Source organism: Prionailurus viverrinus, chromosome D4 (genome assembly GCF_022837055.1).
Source record: "Prionailurus viverrinus isolate Anna chromosome D4, UM_Priviv_1.0, whole genome shotgun sequence".
NCBI lineage: Eukaryota > Metazoa > Chordata > Mammalia > Carnivora > Felidae > Prionailurus > Prionailurus viverrinus.
Window position 1 is genome coordinate 76,464,881 of NC_062573.1, and position 23,564 is coordinate 76,488,444.

General features: G+C 46.3%; 1 protein-coding gene across 4 annotated transcripts in view; it reads right to left on the reverse strand.

The window, feature by feature from the left end:
- Positions 1 to 23,564, reverse strand: part of PIP5K1B (phosphatidylinositol-4-phosphate 5-kinase type 1 beta) — a 314,990-nt gene that overhangs the window by 20,489 nt on the left and 270,937 nt on the right. For all 4 annotated transcript variants that reach the window (XM_047829493.1, XM_047829491.1, XM_047829492.1 and 1 more), the window contains one exon: positions 5,794 to 5,911. In XM_047829493.1, the coding sequence (XP_047685449.1) occupies positions 5,794 to 5,911 (118 nt within the window). The remainder of the gene's footprint in view (positions 1 to 5,793; positions 5,912 to 23,564) is intronic.

A 23,564-nucleotide genomic window follows, 5' to 3' on the forward strand; every position in this document is an offset into this window, starting at 1 on the left:
AACCAAAGCAAGCCGAGCCCTCAGAGCCCCACTCCTCAGTCCTCCTCATACCGTTCGCCACACTCAGGGACGCCTTATTTATTTTTTATTCAGTGCATAATGCATACACCTTCTCCGCCCTACCAAATGTGCCGCCTTCCTCCTCAGATCCCATAAGGGCGAAATGGTTGGAATGAGGACAGCCCTGTTCCCTCGGTCCATGGATAGGTTGTAATTTGCTTTCTTTAAACCCATCTGTTCCTAGTGTGGGTTCATTTGGAGTTTGTTCCTGCAGGCTCCATGCCTGGCGGCTTCCAAGGTCACACCATTGGAGGCTGTTCCCTTTGCCCAAGAGTTGGAAAGGCTGGGGAGAGTAGCAAACATTGGCTCCCCCTGACACGGCAGAACATGGAAACTGAAATCCCAGAGAGAAGCGTTAGGGAGAGTCTAGAGGGAGTGGGGAGGTGGAGAGAAGCCAGCGCCAGGAGGCAAAGATGGAAAAATGATGGGGTGACCCTCGGGGTGCCCCGGATGCAGGTGCCTCAGCAGAGCTGACCTCAAGGCAGAAATCAAGCGGGCCAGTGAGGCCAGGAGGCACTACAAAGCTAGGACCCAACAGAAAGGAAAAAAACGAAACAAAACTCTGCTACCCTCCCTGCAGCCTGTCATTCAATTGCTAATTATGGGTGTAATTTAACTGAAAAGCCAGAATGCCTGGGTGACTACCAATGCCCTTAGCTAATCCTTAAACAGTAGTTTAACAGTTTTTTTTTAATATATAAACCACAATCCTATGGGAGTCCTCCTATCCCAGACCAATGGGTTGCCTCGTTAATTTGAAAACTGTGTCAGTATGGGAATCGCTCACAGTTGCCATAGGTCTAGGAGCTGGGAATCCATTTTGTCCGTTCTTCTGCACGTCTTACAAGTATGATTTGGTCAATGACGTAAGGGGGCCAAGCATTTCTGGGAATAAACAAAGGGAGCTACTTTGCTCTTGCTGAAATCTCTCCATTTCTTCCCAATGTGGTCATATGGCAGAAGGAAACTGCATTCTGGTTAAATGCCTTACAAGCCCAGGGCACTGCCTTCCTCCTCATCCTCCATCTACCAAGATCCCAAGCAGCCTCTTTGGCAGATGGGGATTCTAGCTCTCTGCTGAGAAGCAATAGAATTGCCCCCGTTTCAAATAAACACCCCTTGCGGCAGCCAGTCTGGCTCAAATGGGAGTGATTAAAGGGACCTGATACTCCGCATACAAGTCTTTAAGCTCAATGCCAGTGAGGCGAAATCCACAAATGCTGTTTCTCTTGCCAGAAAGTTCCAGTGGATTTTCTAAGACCCCCGTGACCTAATTTAAAGTGTTTTTCTTCTTTTTTTTTTTTTTTGGTCAGGCTTTTCTGATACATAATGCTACGATAAGCTGTTAATTCAATCATTTTCACTTCTCTGCCACTCTTCGTCCTGTGATCAAAGAGTATTATTAGCCACCCTAAAGACACATTAAATAATCAAGCTGTCCAACAGCTGCACATCAGAGCATTAATCTCCAATCCAGGCAAGGCTAAGAAATGGCTTAACTGTTTCTTCTCCTCTGCCCACAGCTATTTTTACACCTCAAACAGCCATCTTGCAGAGACACCTCTCTGGATGAAAGCACATATTATTGAGAGGATGTTAATAGGGAAAGTGTGAAAAAGAAAAGAGTAGAACCTGGAGACTAAAAAGAAGAAAGTCATTGTTTAGTGGCATCTTTCAAACTTCTGTGTTCTTAAAGCAATCCCATGATCCCCCACGGACCCATCCCTGCTCAGCTAGTCAGACCCATAACATTTTTCAGCAGCGTTTGGTTGGTTGTTCCCCTTCTCCTTAAATTGCATTCTACATCAAAGATGCTGCCTTAGGATGTGAAATAACCACTACAGGGACAGCGTCAGTGCCTTAGAATATTTGAGACTATTCAAAAAGTGGAATCTAGTTCTATTATGAAGACGGCATGATTGCCCATTTTCAATCAACAGAGCCTGTTCATCGCTGTTGTATTCTTTTAAATACCCTCATCTGTGCCATCAACTCAAAATTCAATGGCAGGCGCATCTTTGGTCACTGCATAAAACCCTCCTGAAAAACAACTCCCTTGACTTGAATATTTGCAAATGAAGCAGAGAGCCTGGAACTCTTTGGAGTGAAGGTGAATGGTCTTTTTCAAAGGAACGCAGGATAGGGGAAACACGGAACCTGAACCCAATGCTTTAGTGAGGGTGATGGGACAATTAGCTGCCTTTCCAGGTAAACTATGCTTTCAATTTCATGTCAGATCACAGCGGAAAGCAGGATAGCTGGCTGAACTGACAAGTGTATAATATGGGTGGATCCTTAAAAGGAATTTCATAGGTTACCCGGTGTGCATACGTGATGTGGTTTTAAAACCTATCTATTTTTAAAGGGTTCTACACAGTATTATATATTAATAGACAAATAATAGCACCAGGGGATTAGGTTGTATCTATCTGTAGAGAAACACTGTATCCTAAAGGAGGAGAAGCATAAGAGAAACCTCCCTATGTCTGGTTAAACGCTGAAAACAATGTCACCACCAAAGCCTCCAAATGCCCTTCAAGTAAGGATGCCTTTGATTAAGAGGATTCTAATGAGGTCCAGAGGAAGACGAAAAAAGGTCTTCTCTTCTGTTTATCTCTTCCATTCACTCTTTCAGAGTGTGGACGCAAACTGCAAAGGGTGGCCCAGGAGCTGTATCCTTTCGGAACTGAAAGGGCATGCGAAATAAAAAATAAAAACCTCCAGCGTGAAAACACAACCTGGAATTTACAAATTAATGGTGCAGCGCTTTCTAGATGCATTGCCAAAAAATTTAAGTTTAAATACCGTGAAGGTTCAGGGTAGAGAAGGTGATGAGACAGCCAACATTCGGAGAAACCAGTGCTGTGACTCTGGCAAAACCTCCTTTACCACAACTCCATGTAATTTGGAGGAAGTCATGGCAGGCCAGAGCTGGTAAGTTAATGATCCATCTTATAGATGAAAAAACTGAGGCCCTAATAAAAGAGTGGTCAATTCAAAGTCCACGATTGGTGAGAGGCAGAGATAGGCACAGAACCCAGGTGCCTATTTCTGGGTCATTCCTTTATGTCCCATGTGGTTCTGCAGGAACGGAAGGGGCTAACTGAAAGGATTAGGACAGTGGGTGGGAGACCATTTCTGGGGATCCATCAGATCTTTGTAAATAATAATCAGAGTTCTGCCTTTTCCTTCCCATGCCCTCTGGTGGGCACACAGGGTCGTATGAAGACGTGCCCGATCACAACAGACTGAGGCGGAAACAACACGAGAATCCAGCCTCTTCTATTAAACCAGAAGTTAGGGATTTTAAAGATGTAAAATACTGCTGCTCTTCTCATTTGTTTCTGTTCTGGAAAATCATTATTTTGATCGAAATTTACTTAAGTGAACACCAACAGTGTGAAGTGAGGGGCTTTGGGGCAGACTCCCCCCAGTGGGGTCCTTGAATCCCAGCACTTAATCAGTTACTCTTTGGTTGCATAACTTGGGGCAAACTGATGATCTTTCTGTACAACGGAGCTCCATTTGCTTCGTGGGTTGTGGGGATTAAGTGGCTTAAGACCAAGTATTTAGGACATTGCCAGGCTTGTAGGAAACACTGAAAAATGTTAAAGGGCTTATGGTTAGTAGCTACAAAATAGGATTAGGCTAGAGCAGCTTTTCTCCAAGCTTGGTGAGAACTTCTACTGCCTCGGCTGCCCGAGTCCTCTCACTTCCTGTGCTGCTGAACCACAAGGGACCCTGTGCGGGGAAGGCTGGGCAGATGACCACAGCCACCCGGTAACTATCACCACTGTCTCTTTCAGTTCTAAACTCCCAGATCCCTTGAGTTCTAAGTGCTGCTCAAGTGTTTTCAATACAACCAACCATTAATATCGTGGCTTTTCCCTGTGGCTTCTTGAGGCAAGCATTATCCTTTAGTGAAATGTTGTGCTTGTCAGTGTCCAAGAAAGGCCCAGAAGCAGCACAGTAAAATCGGACACTGATAAAAGTACATAAGCAGGTTCCTTATAAATGAAACTGTTAATACCAGGGAGGAACAGCTGAAATGACTAAGGAGACAAGCTTTCTACCAAACGAATAAGGGTAACAGATAAGGGACTGGCGTCAGCGGGGCCATTTAACCACCTTGTGATCTTACATTGCACGCAGCAGTATCCCATGCCCCCAGTTGGTGCAAATCTGGTTTGTCGAAGAAACACACAAGGAGCACAAACTCTTAGCACATGAAGATGAGATTTCACTTCCTCTTTCATTGTAGACTTCCCAACTTCGACTTCTGGATAAAACCAAACTTGCCCTGGGACCAAAAAATTACTATAAACCTTTTTTTTTTTTTCCTATTTAATTCCCTATCTTCTTGGTGGTAGAGAGGAACCAGCTCTTCTGTAAGGATTTCATAATACATCATAGCTTATTTTAAAAAGTGGGGGCGGTGTGGGAGGAGTGTTGCCCAGTGGAAAAAAATTCTATTAGTGCCCCAATCAGGATATTCAGAGGCCCTTTCCCAATGGTTGTTGTGGGGAGAGGGCTTCGAGGTCAAGGAAAGCTTATCTGAGAGGGAGATGTCTGAGCTGAGACTGAAGGAAGCAAGAGAGCAAGCATGGAACAACAAATTATGTCCAGACAGTAATAGCAAGTGCAAAGGTCCTGAGGCTTGGTTACGGGAGGAACACCAAGGCCAGTGTGGTTGGAATGGTATCAGCAAGAAAGAGGCAGGGAAAGGAGGTCAGAGACGCAGGGTGGATCAGACCATGCAGGGCCTTGAGGACTGTGGATCTTACTCTGGGAGGGGAGGGAAGACACTGGAGGCCTCTGGGATAATGAGTATAGCATTCTCGGTGACTGATGTCCTCCAGAGTATACTTGAGGGGACTACAGGGCTAGGCTGGGGCATATGGACAAGTGTAAAATGGTGGTGTGGGGGTGTTCCTACACTGGTTCCCAACGTGGAGCTTGCACACACATGCGTGGAAAATCTGAAATCAACGCTTGGCCTGTTTCATGGGATTTTTGTGCAGGTGTACAAGGATGTGGGGAACGAGTGTGAGATGTACTTCGTAGGGTAAACGCCCCTTCTCCTCTTTTACACTTGAGTCCATCGTGTATCTTTCCAGCCCTCATCTAATAATTCAGTTAAGCCACTGCAGACAACTTGGCAGGCACTAAAGGGTGTTCACACACGGGATCACTCCTCATCCTGTAAGCAGCCTCGGGAGGCGGGCGTTATTTCTTTCCCTCCTTTGGCAAATAAGGACACACAGAGAGGTTCCTGTCCAGATCGCGCAGCCGGTTGGTGACAACTGAGGGAGAGAGCCAAGATTCTTGAGTGCTGACTTTCCCCCACAACCCTGTTCTGTGCCTCTTAAGCTACCAATTTCCCAAGGCAGTGGTCCAGAATTCGAGAAGATTTACACACAAGAGGATACACATTTGAGTTCAAGAAGGCCTGACTTTGTTGAGAATAACGTGGAGAAGCCACACCCTGCCTCATGAGCAGGGGACTTGTTCTCTGGTTACATACGTCGATTTTGCGTCTCACCCTACCTATTCTTTTGTGTGATGTTCTACGCGAACTGTGGGAGAACATGGCTTGTGGAAAGACACGCCGTTTGCAGAAGTGACGGGGTGCCGCTGTTTGTTTAAAACCCAAGCATGCCTGTTCTTGTGTCGGCTGAGGCCTGGGTCCGTCCGTCAACCAGAAGGGAAGGGAAAGAAAAGAAAATTACTTACTAAATAGACATCCAGCACAGAGGCATTATCATCCTGCATTTCCAGAGCATTGGACTCCGAAGTCAAGTAGATGGTCCCCTCTTCCAAGGTAAATGTTGAACTGGAAGGTAACCCTTTACTGGAAAAACAAAGAAGAACGATGAGCAAGTGGCCTCCGGAGCAAAATCCACGGATACTTGCAAAGTTGTGGCTAAAGAAGCCGAGTTTGGGAAAGCCTTTCGGGATAAAAAAAAATGATTTTGGGAGTTCAAAGGAAATAAGGTCCTGCCCGGAGATAGGCTCACTTGAGTTTAAGGAATTTGGTGGTGCCAGCAGATTTTTCTGTCTACTTTCCTCCATGAGATGCTTTACATTTCTGAGAAGTGATTTGTGGGTCCCCAGCCTCGGGAGGGTGGAGAGCTATAATCCAGAGGCACACGGGTCAGCTCTGACTTTGAGAAATTGGTTCCCACTGCCTACATTTTCCACTTGGAGTATTCATGCTCTGGTAGTTGATAAAGATAACCTTGTGCACCATCCGTAGTGACCATGTCTCTCTACTGTTCTCTTTTCCTTTGAGGTGGGGAAGGTCCAGTTGTAACCATGGTTCTCAAACTTAAGTGTGCATCAGAATCCCCTGATGGGGAGGGTTGGTTAGAACCCAGTTTCCTAGGCCCTATACCCCCAGATTTGATGAAGTTGATCTGACACAGAGCCCATCAGTTTGCATTTTTTAAATTGTTTATTTATTTGAGGCAGAGACCGTGCGTGCAGGGGAGAGGGAGAGAGAGAATCCCAAGCAGGCTCCACAGCACCGACAGTGCAGAGCCTGATGCAGGGCTCGAACTCCCCAAACCGCAAGATCATGACCTGAGCTGAAACCAAGAGTGGGACACTTAACTGAGCCACCCAGGCGGCCCATCAGTTTGCATTTCTAATAAGCTCCAAGGTGAGGCTCATGCTGTTGTCCAAGGCCTACACTCTGCCTAATGATGACTGACGCAGGCACCGAGCACTGGTGAAAACAGCCTACGTGTGCCTTTGGTAACAGGAAGGACAAGAGACGCAAAGGAAGGCGGCCAGACAGACGTACTCGTGAGTGACGTATGAGGGACAACCACCTTGTTTTGTCATGATGGGAGAGCCACTGGCACCTGTTGAAGTAATCAGCCCACTTTGATGGTAGTGACACTGGGAATCGAGCTAGGAGCTCAGGAATGCGCAAGTTAGATCTTTAAACTGGGAATTTTCCACGGGAAGGTTTTGCAAGAACACAGCGTGGCCAACAGCAGTGGAGGAGAGGACGATGGGGGTGCGGTGAGCTGTGGCAAGGGGCTGGCCATCGCCAGGTGGAACCCACCTGCCAGGGGACGAGAGCGGGAGTGTGGGAGACTGCTCCCTCTCACCTGCCCCGTGACCAGGTCCCGCCACCCTGCAGGGCCCCGCTCCTAGCTCACTGCTTCTGAAAACTCTAGTCCGAAGCCATCCTCTGAGTTTTTTGTCGGAGCCTCCCAGCTCAACAGGAGACTGACAGGACCTTCTAATCCTCTGCCCGTCCCTACTCTGGGAATGACACATCATTTTCTTTCCGTGCATGTTTACCCATCAGTGGAAGCTATATCACATGATTAGAAATCCTGACCTTTTCAGTACTGGAAAAAAAAAAAAAGGATCACTAGAATTGTATGAGTCTTAATAAATCAGGTTCATTTGCATTTTTTCTGATCATAAAAGATACTGAAACAATAACTGTAAAAATACTACGAAAGTAGTGAGAAGGGCACGGGAGTTTCCTGTGGGCCTTTCATTTGGTGATGCAGGGGAACGTGAAAACAAAGGGGTAAAAGCCACTGCACTCTGCCTGGACAGGTTTTCTCTTACATTCTGGACACTGTAGGAAAAAAAAGTCCTCTTTGTTTGCAAAAACCCTACAGTGTGGGACACGCAGTTTGTCCCGAAGGACGTGAAAGAACAGGGTGAGGGTGACCTCTCTCCATGGAGCTGTTGACTTCATAAACCTTTAATGTTTATTTCTGAGAGAGAGAGGGGGGGGCAGTGTGTGAGTGGGGGAGGGGCAGAGAGAGAGGGAGACACAGCATCCGAAGCAGGCTCCAGGCTCCAAGCTGTCAGCACAGAGCCCGATGCGGGTCTCGAACTCACAAACTGTGAGACCCTGACCTGAGCTGAAGTTGGTCACTCAACCGACTGAGCCACCCAGGCGCCCCATTCTGTAAACCTTTAGAGATTTCTTGGTTTGGTAAACTGTCAGCCTTCAAAGGAAGCTGCTTTGAGAAGCACTGTGTAGCCGTGAATACTGCTCAACTTATTTTTTGCACCAAAAGGATGCAGTGATGGGTTTTAAATGACGTTTGCTTTTCACTCACAAAAGACCAATTATCTACTTAAACATCAAACCAAGAAACAAGGTGGTCAGAGAACATATGAGTGTGGTATGACTTTTGATTTTTATCCCTATTTTGGGGGTTCATAATTTATTTTTATGTAATTAAAAAGTCTCTAATGGCTTCTTGGGAATTTTATGAACACAGAATTTATTTGGTGAAGTTCAAAGCTCAGTTTTCCCCTTCTTGTCTGAGTTTTTAGTTGTGATATTTAAGAGTATAACCAAGAAGATTCTGGAAGTGATTTTTCACTTCCAGAGGCTCTGTGGAGGCTCTGGAAAGCTCTGTAGGCTCTGTGCCTAAAGTGGGGCTTGAACTCTTGATCAAGAGTTGCATGCTCTATGGACTGAACCAGCCAGGTGCCCCTGGAAGTGATTTTTCTTAAAATTTTTAAATTTTTTTAATGGCAATAGATGTAGCATAAAATATAGCTAAAAGTCGTGTTCCTTTTTCTCCCATCCTTTTGTGATCCAGTCACTCCCCTGGAAGTAAACTTACATATTTTTCAATCTAACATTTATCTTCTATTTTTGGTAACTATGAGTAAGCTACCAGCATGGTTGAGAAAAATAGGGTATCCTGTGGGATTTGACAGGTACATGTATCAATTATTTTACCTAAAATACACTGTTAGATTATAGAAAACAAGAAATACCAGATTCCCTCTATTATTATCTGATCAAATTTGATAAAATCAAACAGATACCAAAAAAAAAAAAAAACCCACTCTATTTGTACTGTTTCTCACACGTATTAGGATTCTTTCCTATCCCAACAGAATATTCTGAGCATCATTATATTTGGGGGATGAAAATGAGACTCATAGGGACTTAAATCCAGGTTACGTAAGGACCTCTTAAAACAATAAAAAGGCAAATCTCCCAGTTGAAAAACGAGTAAAGGATCTGAATAGACACTTATCCAGAGAAGATATACAAATGGCCAATAAGCCAATGAAAAGATGCTCAACATCATCGCTCATTAGGGGAATGCAAAGAACAACTAAACCAAGATACCACCTTCACACCCACGAGGATGGCTATAAAAAAAGATGCTAACAAGAGCCGGAGAGGATGTGAGGACACGGGAGCCCTCCTCCACTGCTGACGAGGTTGTACAAAGGTGCAGCTGCTTTGGAAAAAAGGGTGGGGGGGTCCTGAAAACCAACCGACCCAGGAATCCCACGCCTAGACAAACAGCCAAGACAAATGAAAACATACGTCCACACCGAACCCTGTACACGAATGCCCCCAGGACGCAGGCTTCAGAATAGCCCCGAAGTGTTCATAACCCAAATGTCCACCAGTTGATGAACGGGTAAATAAGTCCTACAATGGAATGTCATTCAGCAGAAGAATAACAAAGGACGGATGTGTGCGACAACATGGGGGAATGTTGAGAACCTTATGCTAAATGGAGAAACTGGTCCTAAAGGACCACATATTGTATGATTTCACTTATGTGAACTGTAGAGAACAGGCGAATCTAGAAGAGACAGAAGGCAGAGGAGTGGTTGCCGGGGGTGGGGGTGAGGTGGGGGGAGAACAGGGAATGACTACTATTGGGTGGGAGTTTTCTTTAAGTTTATTTTTATCTATTTTGAGAGAGCATGCTTGGTGACACCCATGTGTGAGGGTCTATAGGTGGGGGAGGGGCGGGGAAAGAGGGGGAGAGAGAATCCCAAGCAGGCTCCACGTTGTCAGCAGACTTGGGGTTCGATCTCACAAGCTGTGAGATCAGGATCTGAGCCGGAATCAAGAGTCGGATGCTTGCGGTGCCCGGGTGACTCAGTCGATTCAGTGCCAGACTTGATTTCAGCTCAGGTCATGACCTCACGGTTCATGAGATCGAGCCCTGCACTGGGTTTTGTGCTGACAGTGCAAAGCCTGCTTGGGATTTTCTTTCCCTTTCTCTCTGCCCTCCCCCACTTGCCCAAGTGTGTTCTCTCTCAAAATAAATGAATAAACAAACAAGAAAAAAGAGCTGGGGGCACTTGGGTGGCTCAGTCGGTTGAGCAACCAACTTCAGCTCAGGTCACGAATGCACAGTTTGTGAGTTCGAGCCCCGTGTCGGGCTCTGTGCTGAGAGCTGGGAGCCTGGAGCCTGCTCCGGATTCTGTCTCCCTCGCTCCCTGCCCCTCCCCCACTCAACACTCTGTCTCTCTCTCAAAAATAAACATTAAAAAGTGAAAAACATGGGGCGCCTGGGTGGCGCAGTCGGTTAAGCGTCCGACTTCAGCCAGGTCACGATCTCGCGGTCCATGAGTTCGAGCCCCGCGTCGGGCTCTGGGCTGATGGCTCAGAGCCTGGAGCCTGTTTCCGATTCTGTGTCTCCCTCTCTCTCTGCCCCTCCCCCGTTCATGCTCTGTCTCTCTCTGTCCCAAAAATAAATAAACGTTTAAAAAAAAAAAAAAGTGAAAAACACAGTTACCATATGATCCATCAATCCCATTTCTGAGTATATACCCCCCAAAAAACTGAAAACGGAGTCTCCTATATTTGCTCACCCCGTGTTACGGGCTAAACATTGGGTCTCCGCTGACCGCCCTCCACCCACACCCCCACCCCACCCCCGTTCATATCCTGACCTCCAGTACTTCACAATGTGTCTATAGATAAAGTCTTTAAAGAGGTAATTAAGGGTAATGAGATCATTGGGAAAGGCTCTAATCCAATATGACTGGTGCCCTTAAGAGATGTGTACGTGCACAAAAGACACGTATAAAAGACCATGTGAAGACATGCGAGGGACCTCAGAAGAAACCAAACTTGGTGCCATCTTGATCTTGGACTTCTTGTCCCCAGAGGTATAAGAAAATACATTTCTGGTGTTTAAGCTACCTAGTCAATGCTGCGTTGTTAAGGCAGCCCTAGTGAACAAATACCCCCTTGTTCACAGCGGCCAACAGGCAGAAGCAAATCAAATGTCCACCGATGGAGGAAACAGATAAACAAAATGTGATACATACGCACAAGGTGGAATTATTCAGCCTTGCAAAGGAAGTGAATTCTGACATGTGAATGGGTGAATCTGTAGAACATGGAACCAAGTGAAATGAGCCAGGCATTAAAATACAGATATTGTATCAATCTACTTACATGAGGCATCTAGAGTAATTCAACTCACAGAGGTAGAACGGTGGTAGCCAGGGGCTGGGGGAATGGGGAGTCACTTCATGGGGACATTCAGTTCTGCAAGATGAAAATAGTTCTGGACGGGTGCCTGGGTGGTTCAGGAGGCTGAGCGTCTGACTTCGACTCAGGTCATGATCTCACAATCCGTGAGTTTGAGCCCCACGTCGGGCTCTGTGCTGACAGCTCAGAGCCTGGAGTCTGCTTTGGATTCTGTCTCCCTCTCTCTCTGCTCCTCCCCCCATTTGCACTCTGTGTGTGTGTCTCTCTCTCTCTTTCACAAATAAATAAACATTAAAAAAATTAAATGATGAAGATGGGAAATTTTATGGTAAATGCACATAATTAACAAGTTATTTAAGCTTCCAACATTTCAATTTAAAAAATGACATAAGAACTCTGTAAGACACATACAGCTCTATGTCAATCATCAGTGATCATCAATCATCATTGATACACTTAAGTCCCATTAAATGCACTCAAAATAATCTGACATTAATACATCTTGGCACGGAGCTACATGACCAATCCACTAATCTTTGTATTTGCTATCCTCCTTATTCAGTACATACTGAGTGAGATCCGAGCACAGAACTGACATGTTACCTCCCTAAAACTATTACGTCAGGTACTAACTACCGCCTGAGAAAAGGGGAGAATGCATTTTAGGAAAACAGATACCTGAGCTGGTAACGCAGCACAGGCAGACTGGGAACTTTGGAACGAGACGGTTTTGAATTCTGGCTCATGTGTGTGGTTGTGGGTGATACTGGGTAACTTTTTTAACCTCTCTGGAACTCTGGAACTAGAAGCTCCAGTTTCCCATATATAAAATGAGAACAATATCAAACATGCAAGGTTGTCGGAGGGATTAGCCTCCTGCATGTACCACACAAACACCCTTTTATGCAGTGCTGTGGTCTAGGGGCCAGGAGGGAGCAGAGATGAAAATCAACGTCTCTGCCTCATGGAATTTACATAGTATCGAGGAAGGCAAATACTTCAAGCACAGAAGAGAGATACAAGGGAGGGAGGGGCGTAGACCATCCGTACAGAGCAAACTCTCCCTGCTCTTCCAGTGGAGTTTTAAGGCTCTCAGGCATGAGTTGGACACTAGGGGACACATGTATGTCCCCTCTACTCCATGGGACACTATCCTGCCCTCTGTAGTATCCCACTGAAGTGCCTATTCCTGGGCCGGGACAGGTACCCCCACTCCCTGACAGCTCTCTCTAATGATCACAGGCTAACTGCCCCACTCATTTCTTGGCTTCTCTAACAACTTTTATTTTTTTCTTTAAAAACATTTTTTTTAACATTTATTTTTTATATTTTTTTCAACGTTTTTTTAAAATTTATTTTTGGGACAGAGAGAGACAGAGCATGAACGGGGGAGGGGCAGAGAGAGAGGGAGACACAGAATTGGAAACAGGCTCCGGGCTCTGAGCCATCAGCCCAGAGCGTGACGCGGGGCTCGAACTCACGGACCGCGAGATCGTGACCTGGCTGAAGTCGGACGCTTAACCGACTGCGCCACCCAGGCGCCCCAACATTTATTTAGTTTTGAGACAGAGAGAGACAGAGCATGAACGGGGGAGGGTCAGAGAGAGAGAAGGAGACACAGAATCCGAAACAGGCTCCAGGCTCCGAGCTGTCATCACAGAGCCCGACGAGGGGCTTGACCTCACAGACCTCACAGATCTCACAGACCGCGAGATCATGACCCGAGCCGAAGTCGGACGCCTAACCGACTGAGCCACCCAGGCGCCCCTCTTTTGTTTTTTTCAAAAATACTTTTAATGTTTATTTCTGAGACAGAGAGAGAGCGAGCGTGCAAATGGGGAGGGGCAGAGAGAAGGGGAGAGAAAGAATCCCAAGCAGTCTCCATGCTGTCAGCACAGAGTCGGACGTAGGGCTTGATGTCACAGACCATGAGATCAAGACCTGAGCTGAAGTCGAGAGTCCGACGCTTACCCGACTGAGCCACCCAGGCGCCCCTTGTCTAACCCTTTTTAAAGGTGGGAGAGGGGTAGTCAGCTACCACTTGCACAACTGGTTTTGGGCCACTTGCTTTTCAAGTCCTGCAGGTTTGTTTTGGGCTTCAGTTGAAGCTGATAATAAAAACAATTCATCTTAACATTCTGTTTTTAGCCAAGAGATTAATAAAGGTCAGAGACACCATTGAAGATAAAGCTGTATCTTTGCTAATCAAGAAGCGCTTCACATAGAATACAAAGTTATTTGTGCCATAGAACCTTTCCACTGTATCCTTGAATGTGCATGCGAATGTCCATTGCTACTTCAAAAAATTAATGAAATGTAATTATTAAAATAGGGAGGGGAGCCTGGGTGGCTCAGTAGGGTAAGCGTCTGGCTTTGGCTCAGATCATGATCTCACAGTTTGTGGGTTCGAGTCCCATGTTGGGCTCTGTGCGGACAGCTCGGAGCCTGGAGCCTGCTTGGGATTCTGGGTCTCCCTTTCTTTCTGCCCCTCCCCTGCTCACACTCTGTTTCTCTCTCTCTCAAAAATAAATAAACGTTAAAAAAAAAATTTTTTTTAAAATAGGGATATAATACAAGAATAAACCATCCAACTGAGCCACCTGGACCCACTGCCTGCAGCCATTTCCTCCGTCCTTGGAGATGCCTTGAGGAGTAAAGGTAAGATTAGTTCTAAAGAGAATTTTCCCTTAAATGCCTGAGCCACTGGTCAATTTCATGTTTGTTTCTCTACCATTCCGATATCAGGGGACATTCTTGCTCCTTAGCCCAGTTTTCTTACTGCACTGTAGATTTCCTGGGCATCAGAAATTGGAATCAATTTCTAATTTGACAGATTTCCAAAGTCCTTTTTAGGGGTCACTGTAAGTGAGAGCATCTCTCTTGGGAGCAATGCCCTGAAAGCCCAGTGGTTGTGGGAGAGGACCTGCCATTCCTTAGCCTCCAGCTCCGGAAGATCCATTTCTAGAAGCGACGTTACGTGGCTGGGTTGAAGAGTCTGGCTGCCTGCCTGGGTTCTGCACCATCAACTTTTGCCACAGTTCCCTCAGTTCAGACTGAGGGCTAATTGAGACTAATTTGCAACAAGGCGTCCAGGAAACTGTTAATCTCCCCAGTTCTGTTCTTCCCTTGTAAAACCAAAGGAACTGCCAATACTCTGCAGCTGCTCAGGGCTCAGCGCTCTGCACACGTTGCAAACTTGTCATAGGGAAGCTGTTCGGGAGGAGGCATTTCACCCCCTGCAGGGGCGGGGCGGGGGGCGGCAGAGAGACAGACATTAATGGTTCTCTGATGTCACACAATGTTACCAGCAACATTACTTTGGCTTCATTGGAGAGCACCAGCCAGCCTGCCCTGCTGAAAACAGTCATCGATGATTTTATAGCCTGGAACACTCTGATTTCTGTTTGCAGACCTAATGAGTGTTTTATGGCTAATTCTCAAGGGGGCATTTGCTCTGGGGGCACATGGTATGATCCACAGTTTTTTTCTTTAAACGTTGACCTCTCAGGAGCGCCTCGCTGGCTCAGTTAAGTGTCTGATTTCAGCTCATGTCATATCATGGTTCGCGGGGTTGAGCCCTGCACTGGGCTCCACGCTGACAGCCAGGAGCCTGCTTGGGATTCTCTGTCTCCATCTCTCTCTGCCCCTCCCTTGCTCATGCTCTCTCCAAATAAACTAAAAAAATAAAATAAAGTTACCCTCTCAGTGCCTTTATCTTCTCATCTTCTTTTATCAAAGTAACAAAAATATATCACATGATACAAATGACATAAGATGAAAATACTTTCCTGTCCTGACCCCCAACCTACCCCCTTCCTTGGTGGGGGGCAGCTCCTTGAGTGATTTCACTTTTTAAAAACGTTTATTTTTTATTTATTTTTAATATTTATTTATTTTTCACAGAGACAGAGCATGAGCGGGGGAAGGGCACAGAGAGAAGTAGACAGAATCGGAAGCAGGCTCCAGGCTCCGAGCTGTCAGCACAGAGCCCCACGCGGGGCTTGTCAACTGCGAGATCATGACCTGAGCCAAAACCAAAAGTCGGAAGCTTAACTGACTGAGCCACTTAGGTGCCACTTAGGTGGAGATTTTAGTGTTCTTTCTCTCGTGGTTTTATTTAAGCCATTTTCTTTTGGAAACATCTCAGCACTGAAGAGAGGGGCAAGAAATAAAAGTAGCTGGGCAATGGTATTGTCTTTTTTTTCCCCCTCCATATTTAGCCACTTTTTCCACTTAACATGGCAGAAATAACTGCCCCCAGTGATTTCTCTTTTTAGCATTTCTGGTGGTTCTCAACCCTCAATAGGAAGGACATACACCTTTCCTACATGGCACTTCCTCCCAATATCTATTTATATTTAGTATGTAACTGTGAATGATACACTTAATAACCTTTTAAAATTCCATTAAGCATATGCCATGTATCTTTAACTTCTCATATTATTTCATCTTTGTTCCTGCCCTCCTCTCTCGCTTTGTATCAGACACATTTAAAAAAATTTTTCTCTCTACTTTGTCATGTCTGTTAATGTTTCTATTCTATCTTGTAGCTATAACCACAGTTTTCCTGCTTTGTCCATGGATTGATTCTAAAATAAGAAAACTGATATGCAGAATTTATATTATCAGGGCTATGGAAATATTGTTCATGCCTGGCCAACAGTCAGTGTTCTGTTTCCCCGCTCTGGATTCAAAACCACGCTTGCTGGCCTGTGTAAAGAAAAATATTTGCAACCACAAGGTTAAATGGAGTTATCTTTGACAAAGCAGGAAAGAGTATCCAATGGAAAAAAGACAGTCTCTGTAACAAATGGTGCTGGGAGAACTGGACAGCAACACGCAGAATGAAACTAGACCACTTTCTTACACCATACACAAAAATAAACTCAAAACAGATGAAGGACCTGAATGTGAGACAGGAAAGCATCAAAACCCTAGAGGAGAAAGCAGGAAAAAACCTCTCTGACCTCAGCCACAGCAATTTCTTACTCGACACGTCTCCAAAGGCAAGGGCATTGAAAGCAAAAATGAACTATTGGGACCTCATGGAGATAAAAAGCTTCTGCACTGCAAAGGAAACAATCAACAAAACTAAAAGGCAACCGATGGAATGGGAAAAGATATTTGCAAATGACTTATCGGACAAAGGGCTAGTATCCAAAATCTATAAAGACCTCCCCAAACTCCACACTGAAAAACAAGTAATCCAGTGAAGAAATGGGCAGAAGACATGAATAGACACTTTTCCAAAGAAGACATCCAGACAGCCAACAGGCATATGAAAAGATGCTCAACGTCACTCCTCATCAGGGAAATACAAATCAAAACCACACTGAGATATCACCTCACGCCGGTCAGAGTGGCTACAATGAACAAATCAGGAGACTGTAGATGCTGGCGAGGATGTGGAGAAACGGGAACCCTCTTGCACTGTTGGTGGGAATGCACACTGGTGCAGCCACTCTGGAAAACAGTGTGGAGGTTCCTCAAAAAATTAAAAATAGATATACCCTGCCACCCAGCAATAACACTGCTAGGAATTTACCCAAGAGATACAGGAGTGCTGATGCATAGGGGCACTTGTACCCCAATGTTTATAGCAGCACTTTCAACAATAGCCAAATTATGGAAAGAGCCTAAATATCCATCAACTGATGAATGGACAAAGAAGATGTTTATACATACAATGGAATACTACTTAGCAATGAGAAAGAATGAAATCCTACTATTTGCAATAATGTGGATGGAACTGGAGGGTATTATACTAAGTGAAATAAGTCAGAGAAAGACAGATACCCTATGTTTTCACTCATATGTGGATCTTGAGAAATGTAACAGACGATCATGGGGGAGAGGGAGGGGAAAAAAGTTACAGAGAGGGAGAGAGGCAAACCATAAGAGACTCTTAAGGACTGAGAACAAACCAAGGGTAGATGAGTGGGGGCGAGGGGGGGGTGTTGAGGAGAGGGGAAAGGCATTGATAGGCAGGGAGGAGGCCACTTGTTGGGATCAGCACTGGAAATGAATTTGACAATAAATTATATTAGAAAAAATGGAGTCATCTTTTTAGTTTTGCTTAGATTCACCATGTTTTAGGCTGCTTCACCTTGGGGGGTGTTTTTGCTCTTTAGAAATGGACTCCCTGCAATGGGGATTAAACCCAGAGAGAGAGTATGGACTGAGCTGGTGGAGGCGCAGATACTAGCCCTGCTCCTGGGATCATTAGTTATTGGTCTGGGCAAGTCCTGACACTGAGCCCGGGCTTCCTCGTGTATATCGGGAGTGACAGGCCCCGCCCCCCTCATGGGGTCATCCAGGGGACCAGGTCAGAGGGTCATGCTCTTCCGTCCAAACGCAAAGCAGCAGTACCTTGAGTTTCACCTCTCAAACTGCACCTGTTCCGTGGTGGGGGTGGGGCTTGGACGCGACCTGCGTGCACAGATTTATTGTAACATTTTGTAAAGAATCCCTTTCTGCTCTTTTGAGTTTAGCGGCCAGAACGTTAACTGATGAGAAAAGCGGACAGGAAAGATCTCCCTGTAGAGAAAACCCACAAGGGCAGTCATGTCTCACTTACAGGCTGCAAATACTTTTCGGGCCTAGGGAGGGATGCCGTGTAGGGGCACACACTTCCGATGCGATGCGATGATCAAGCCAACACCCCCCCCCCCCCGCCCCTCTCTGAAAAGCTCCCCTCTCGGCGCTATGGTTGGGGGTGGGGGGCTGAGGCAGCCATGGGGTCGGGAACTCTGAACGATGGGCCCTGCTTGCAGCCCGGGTAGAGTCAGCCTGCAGGTGCCAGGGCTGAGCTCCTGGACTGAGCATGCAGGCGGGTCTGCGAAACTCCCCGGGGTGGCCCCTGACACGTGGGAAGCCCTCGGCCACGGTCAGGGCATCTCGAATGCTTCAGCCACCCAGCTCCCAAACCACGCAGGGGGCCTCCAGAGAGATCTGCTGCTGCTCCCTCTCTGCCTTTTCTGCGGGCCAGCCACGCGCCGCGGTGCTCTCCCACTTCTGCTACTTTTAGACGCGGAGGCCGCGTGTTCCCGGGGTGGGGGGCGGTCGGCGCGCGGTCACTGTCTGGGGAATCCACTGAGGGCTGCCCTGTGGGCTCCTACTCTGGGTGAACCTGCCTGTCTCCTCACAGAGGTGAGCGCCCGAGGCGCCAAGCCTGCGGCAGACGCAGCACCCAGGGTGGCACTTTGACCCGGCAGGTGAAGAGATAAGTGAACGAGGGGGCAGGTGAAGAGATAAGTGAACGAGGGGCCGCAAGGTCTCGGAGTTCGGGGAACAGGAATCTGTGCCGCTGCTCCCGGTTCTAAGAGCTGGGGGCAGCTGAGTGCCCCTCCCCAACCACCCCGCCCCCAGCAGCCGAGAAACACAGGCAAGAATGAGGAGCATGGGGTGGGGAGGGGTTAGAGGAAGAAACCTCTTCCAGAAAGGAACCCTCCTCCAAGTTCAGGGACCTCTCCCACCACGTATTTCTAGGAAATTTCTTTTTCTTCCCATATGCCTTTAAGCTGGCCTTGGTCACTGACTGCGAGGTCGATAACTGTGATTATTTCATTTAATGCATTATTTCATTTAATTGGTCAAGATAACCCTGTTAGGCTGGGTCTCCTCCTATTTGTAACGTGAGTATTCGGGCGAAGTCCTCGAACCACAGTTAATAAATGGTGGCCCCTGGATTTCACCCAGGCCTGATGACTGGAGCCACGCCCTACACGTATTGCCTCCAAATAGCCAACTACTGCAGAGAAATAGGCGTTTGCTGTGCTTCTAAGATATTCAGCTTCTGCGTGAAATCAAAGGAGAATGTCTCCATGACCGTGGGCGTCCTGACTGGGAAGGGGCGGGAGGGAACTTTCTAGTGTGAAGGGAATGTTCTTTATCTTGATCTGGGTGATGGTCACCTGCGTGTATACATCTGTCAAAATTTGTGGAACGACACACTTGAGGCTTGTGCATTTTACCATATACAAATTATATTCCAATAATGAACCGTCAGCATGAAAACCATGTCTGCTTTTCTACTCCAAAACTAAGGCATTCCTCCAAAAGTAGACTGAGTGCCTACTTTGTTCCAGGGACTGTGCTAAAAGCAAAACAGAAGTCAGTAAATAGTTTATACATGCCTGGGTCAATGACTTAAGTCTTTGAAAAAAATAGGAAAAATATATAATGATTGCTAAAAAAAAAAAAAAAAAAGCTAGTAAGTACATATATCGTCATTATAAAATATAAAAAAACCAAAAACCCAAAATTAAAAACCTTGACAATCAAAGAAATTTCTCCTGGGCTTTACAATGAATCATTTCTGTTCTCTTGGAAAAACATGTTTTCTGTTCAATCTGGCAGACGTTAGTATCAGAATTAATTTCCTTCCCAGAGCGCTTATGCATGGAGTTGAGAGATAATCTATTTAAGTAGGTCCCAGAGGTAAAGCTTAGGGGGATAAAACAAATTCTAATATGAGCAGTCCATGAAAACACCCCCAGGTAAGTGGCAGGCACTGAAAAGAGGTGATTGTGCTCTAGCTTCAGCAAAGCACCACAAAGGCACCAGGAATTTGAGACCTTTTGTATCCCAGGGGGCCCATGGCCGCCATGGCTGGGAGAAGCAATATGGGACGTGGAAGAATGACCCAGAACAGGAGGCAGGGTAGCTGAGTTCTTGGTACTCACAAGTTGTGTGTGCTGTGAGGACACACAGGAGCTAAGGAGTGAGGAGACCCACTTAATATACCGGGGCTCCCGTTTCCTCCTCTGTAAACATCAGGACTTTGAACTTGATGAGGTCCTTCCAGCTTCGGAAAGCTTGGATTCTAAGCCTGGTTGGCCATCTCTCAACTTCCCCAGAAACCAAAGCTTGAGATCAGAGTAGCATATCAGAAAGTCTGAAATCAGGATGCTGAAACGGAGGTGCCTTTTGCTCTCTAAGGTGCTGGAGGTGCCTTTTGCTGTCAGTTTCAGAGACACTGAACAGGAAGAAATTCATTCCCAACATCAGCGCAATATACTGCACCTCAGTGATGTAGCTAACTCCTACTACAGATGATGTCAGGCAGCCAGATATTCTGCTCTCTCTTTACACTTACTTGCTACAAGGATTGGAAAAAAGAATCCAGAAAAGCAAAGCTTCATTCAGAGAGATGGTGTCACGGGTTGAATTGTGTCCCTTAAAATTCCTATGTTGAAGTCCTGGCCTCCTGGACCTCAAAATGTGACTTTATTTGAAAACAGGGTCATGGCACATATAACGAAGACAAGTTCACACTAGAGTAGGGTGGGGTCTAATGCAGTCTAACTGATGTCTGCGCAGGCACACGGGGAGACCACCCTGTGAGCCCGAAGAACAGACCGGGGTGCTGCTTCTGTAAGCCAAGGAATGCCAAAGCCTGCAGACCACCAGGGGACAAGATGGAGCAGATTCTCCCGCAGAGGCTCTGGAAGGAAACAACACTACCAACATGTCATGTCGGGCATCCGGTCTCCAGAACCTTGAGACAATACATTGCCGTGGAAGCCACCGGAGCGTGTGGCACTTGGTTGTAGCATTCCTAGAGACCCCATACAGGGGTATAAACGTTTCCAGGAAAACCTTGCCTTGGCAAATAGGCTGGCTCACTAAAACTCACTCTCCCTTCCCTTCCCCCTTAACACCAGCAACCTTAACCTTCAGGAGGTTAATATTTTGGGGGATCTGAGAAAAGTACCATTCCTCTTCTCTACTGGACATTATGTTTTCTAGCTTTAAAAAGAAAGGCCCTACCCTCAGTAAAATCCAACAAGCATTTGTTGAGCCTTTATTATTTACCAGAAATCTTTAGGTAATATTTGTGCCTTAGCTTTTAGAGTTTACTCAGGCCTTCTGTACACCAATGGGCTAAAAATGCAGAGGGCTGAAATGGCTACCCTCAGCAGAAACGTGGCCTTATTTGGTCAGCATCCAAATTACTATCAAGTCTGCAGAAGCTGCTGGAAAAAATAATATGAGAACAGATGATAAGGCAGCTTTGCTTTCAAAGACGTGTATTGTAACCAGAACCGTTCAGGGCTATCGGAAAACCATACGCAGAATTGATTTTCAGTATGGCTGCTGGCTTCAGGGATGTTCGGAATGACAAGTTTTCTCGTGTGTGGCTAGGCCGGGGCCAGACTAATTATAAGCTCTGATTTGAATGACTGGGAAATGCCGCATAAACTACCCGTGTCTGCTGGATAGGGCAACACCCTGTCCTGAGTCATTAGAAACATAAGCAGTTTAGGGGCAGGGGAATCGAAAGTGCTCCAGTGGGCAGAGAAAGGGGGGTACCTGGCTGCGAAGATTTGGGAGGTGTTCAGCATTGGCATCTCTAAAAGAAACAACTTGGACTTATTTTCCTTTCCTCTCTTTTTTTTAATGTTTATTTGTTTCTGAAAGACAGAGAGAGACAGAGCCCAAGCAGGGGTGGGGCAGAGAGAGAGGGGGACACAGAATCCGAAGCAGGCTCCAGGCTCGGAGCTGTCAGCCCAGAGCCCGACGTGGGGCTCGAACTCACGAACTGCGAGATCATGACCCGAGCTGAAGTCAGATGTTCAACCGACTCAGCCACCCAGATGCCCCTTATTTTCATTTTCAAATCATGACTCAGCCTTAATCTCAGGCAGTGACTCCTCGTCCCAAGACCCTTCCTATAATATAAGGAACAAAACTAAGCGCTTTATTTTTAAAACAAAAAATTTTTTAATGTTTTTATTTATTCTTGAGACAGAGAGAGACAGAGCATGAGCAGGGGAGGGGCAGAGAGAGAGGGAGACACAGAATGTGAAGCAGGCTCCAGGCTCTGAGCTGTCAGCAGAGAGCCCAACGCAGGGCTTGAACTCACGGACTGTGAGATCATGACCTGAGCTGAAGTCGGACGCCCAACTGACTGAGCCACCCAGGCACCCCTAAGTGCTTTATTTTTTTAAATTTTTGCTTATTTTTGAAAGAGAGAGAGAGGGCGCACGAGTAGGGAGGGACCGAGAGAGGGAGACAGAATCCGAAGCAGGCTCCAGGCTCTGAGCTGTCAGCACAGAGCCCGATGCGGGGCTTGAACTCATGAACTGTGAGATCATGACCTGAGCCGAAGTCGGACACTCAACCAACTGAGCCACCCGGGCACCCCAAAACTAAGTGATTTAAAAACAAAGTCAATTTACCCACTTAAATAGCGGTCCTCAAACTTTAATACACATTAGAATCACCCACAGGCCCAGGGAGTGATGTTTTAAACAACCTGTTTCTGAAGCAGGTGATTACACCTCAAGAAATACTGCCTTACAGACAATGAAACAAAACAACGGCATGATCTCACTTCTATGTGGAGTCTCAAAAAGTCAGCTGTGTAGAAACACAGAGTACATCGGGGGCTGCCAAGAGCAAGGGGATGGGACGTGCTGGCCAAAGACGGCAAAGTCGCAGTTCTGTGGGATGTGGAAGTCTAGAGGTGTAGATGTAACATGCTGACCACAGCTTATACAACTGTATTATATACTGGCCATTTGCTGAGAGTGGATTTCAGGTGCTCCTGTGACAGACACACAGACACGCACACGACACACGCACACGGTGGTACAATCTTCCAGCTCTAGGAGAAAGAAGTCCTGAGGATATCACGTACGGTGACTCTAGTCAACAACACTGCATTGTATATCTGAAAGGTACTAAAAGAGTAGACCTTATAGAAAACAGCCCCCTCCCCCACAGCCAATCCAAACCAACCAATAAAAAGCAAAGACATGCACAACACAGTCCCTACCTTCAAGAGTCCCTATGGGGGGAAAGGAAACAGACAAGCTATCATGTGGGCAAGGAGAACCAAGCTCTCGGTCTCAAAGCAACCAACAAACAAAATAACAACGTGAGATGGGTATGTTAGCTGGCTGGACCACAGTGGTCATTTCACTGTGTGTATGGATCAAATCATATTAGAGGTCTTAAAGATACACACTGAAAAATGCTTACTTCTTTATTTAGAGAGAAAGAGAGACAGAGCGTGCATGTGAGCAGGGGAGGGACAAAGAAGGAGAGAGAGAATCCCAAGCAGGCTCCATGCTGTCAGCACAAACCCTCACTTGGGGCTCAATTTCATGAAGCGTGAGATCATGTCCTGAGCCTAAATCAAGAGTCAGACGCCCAACTGACTGAGCCACACAGGTGCCCTGACATATACCTTTTTATTAATTGTATGTTATAAAAGCAAACGAATTCTAGGGGAGAACAGTTTGTAATC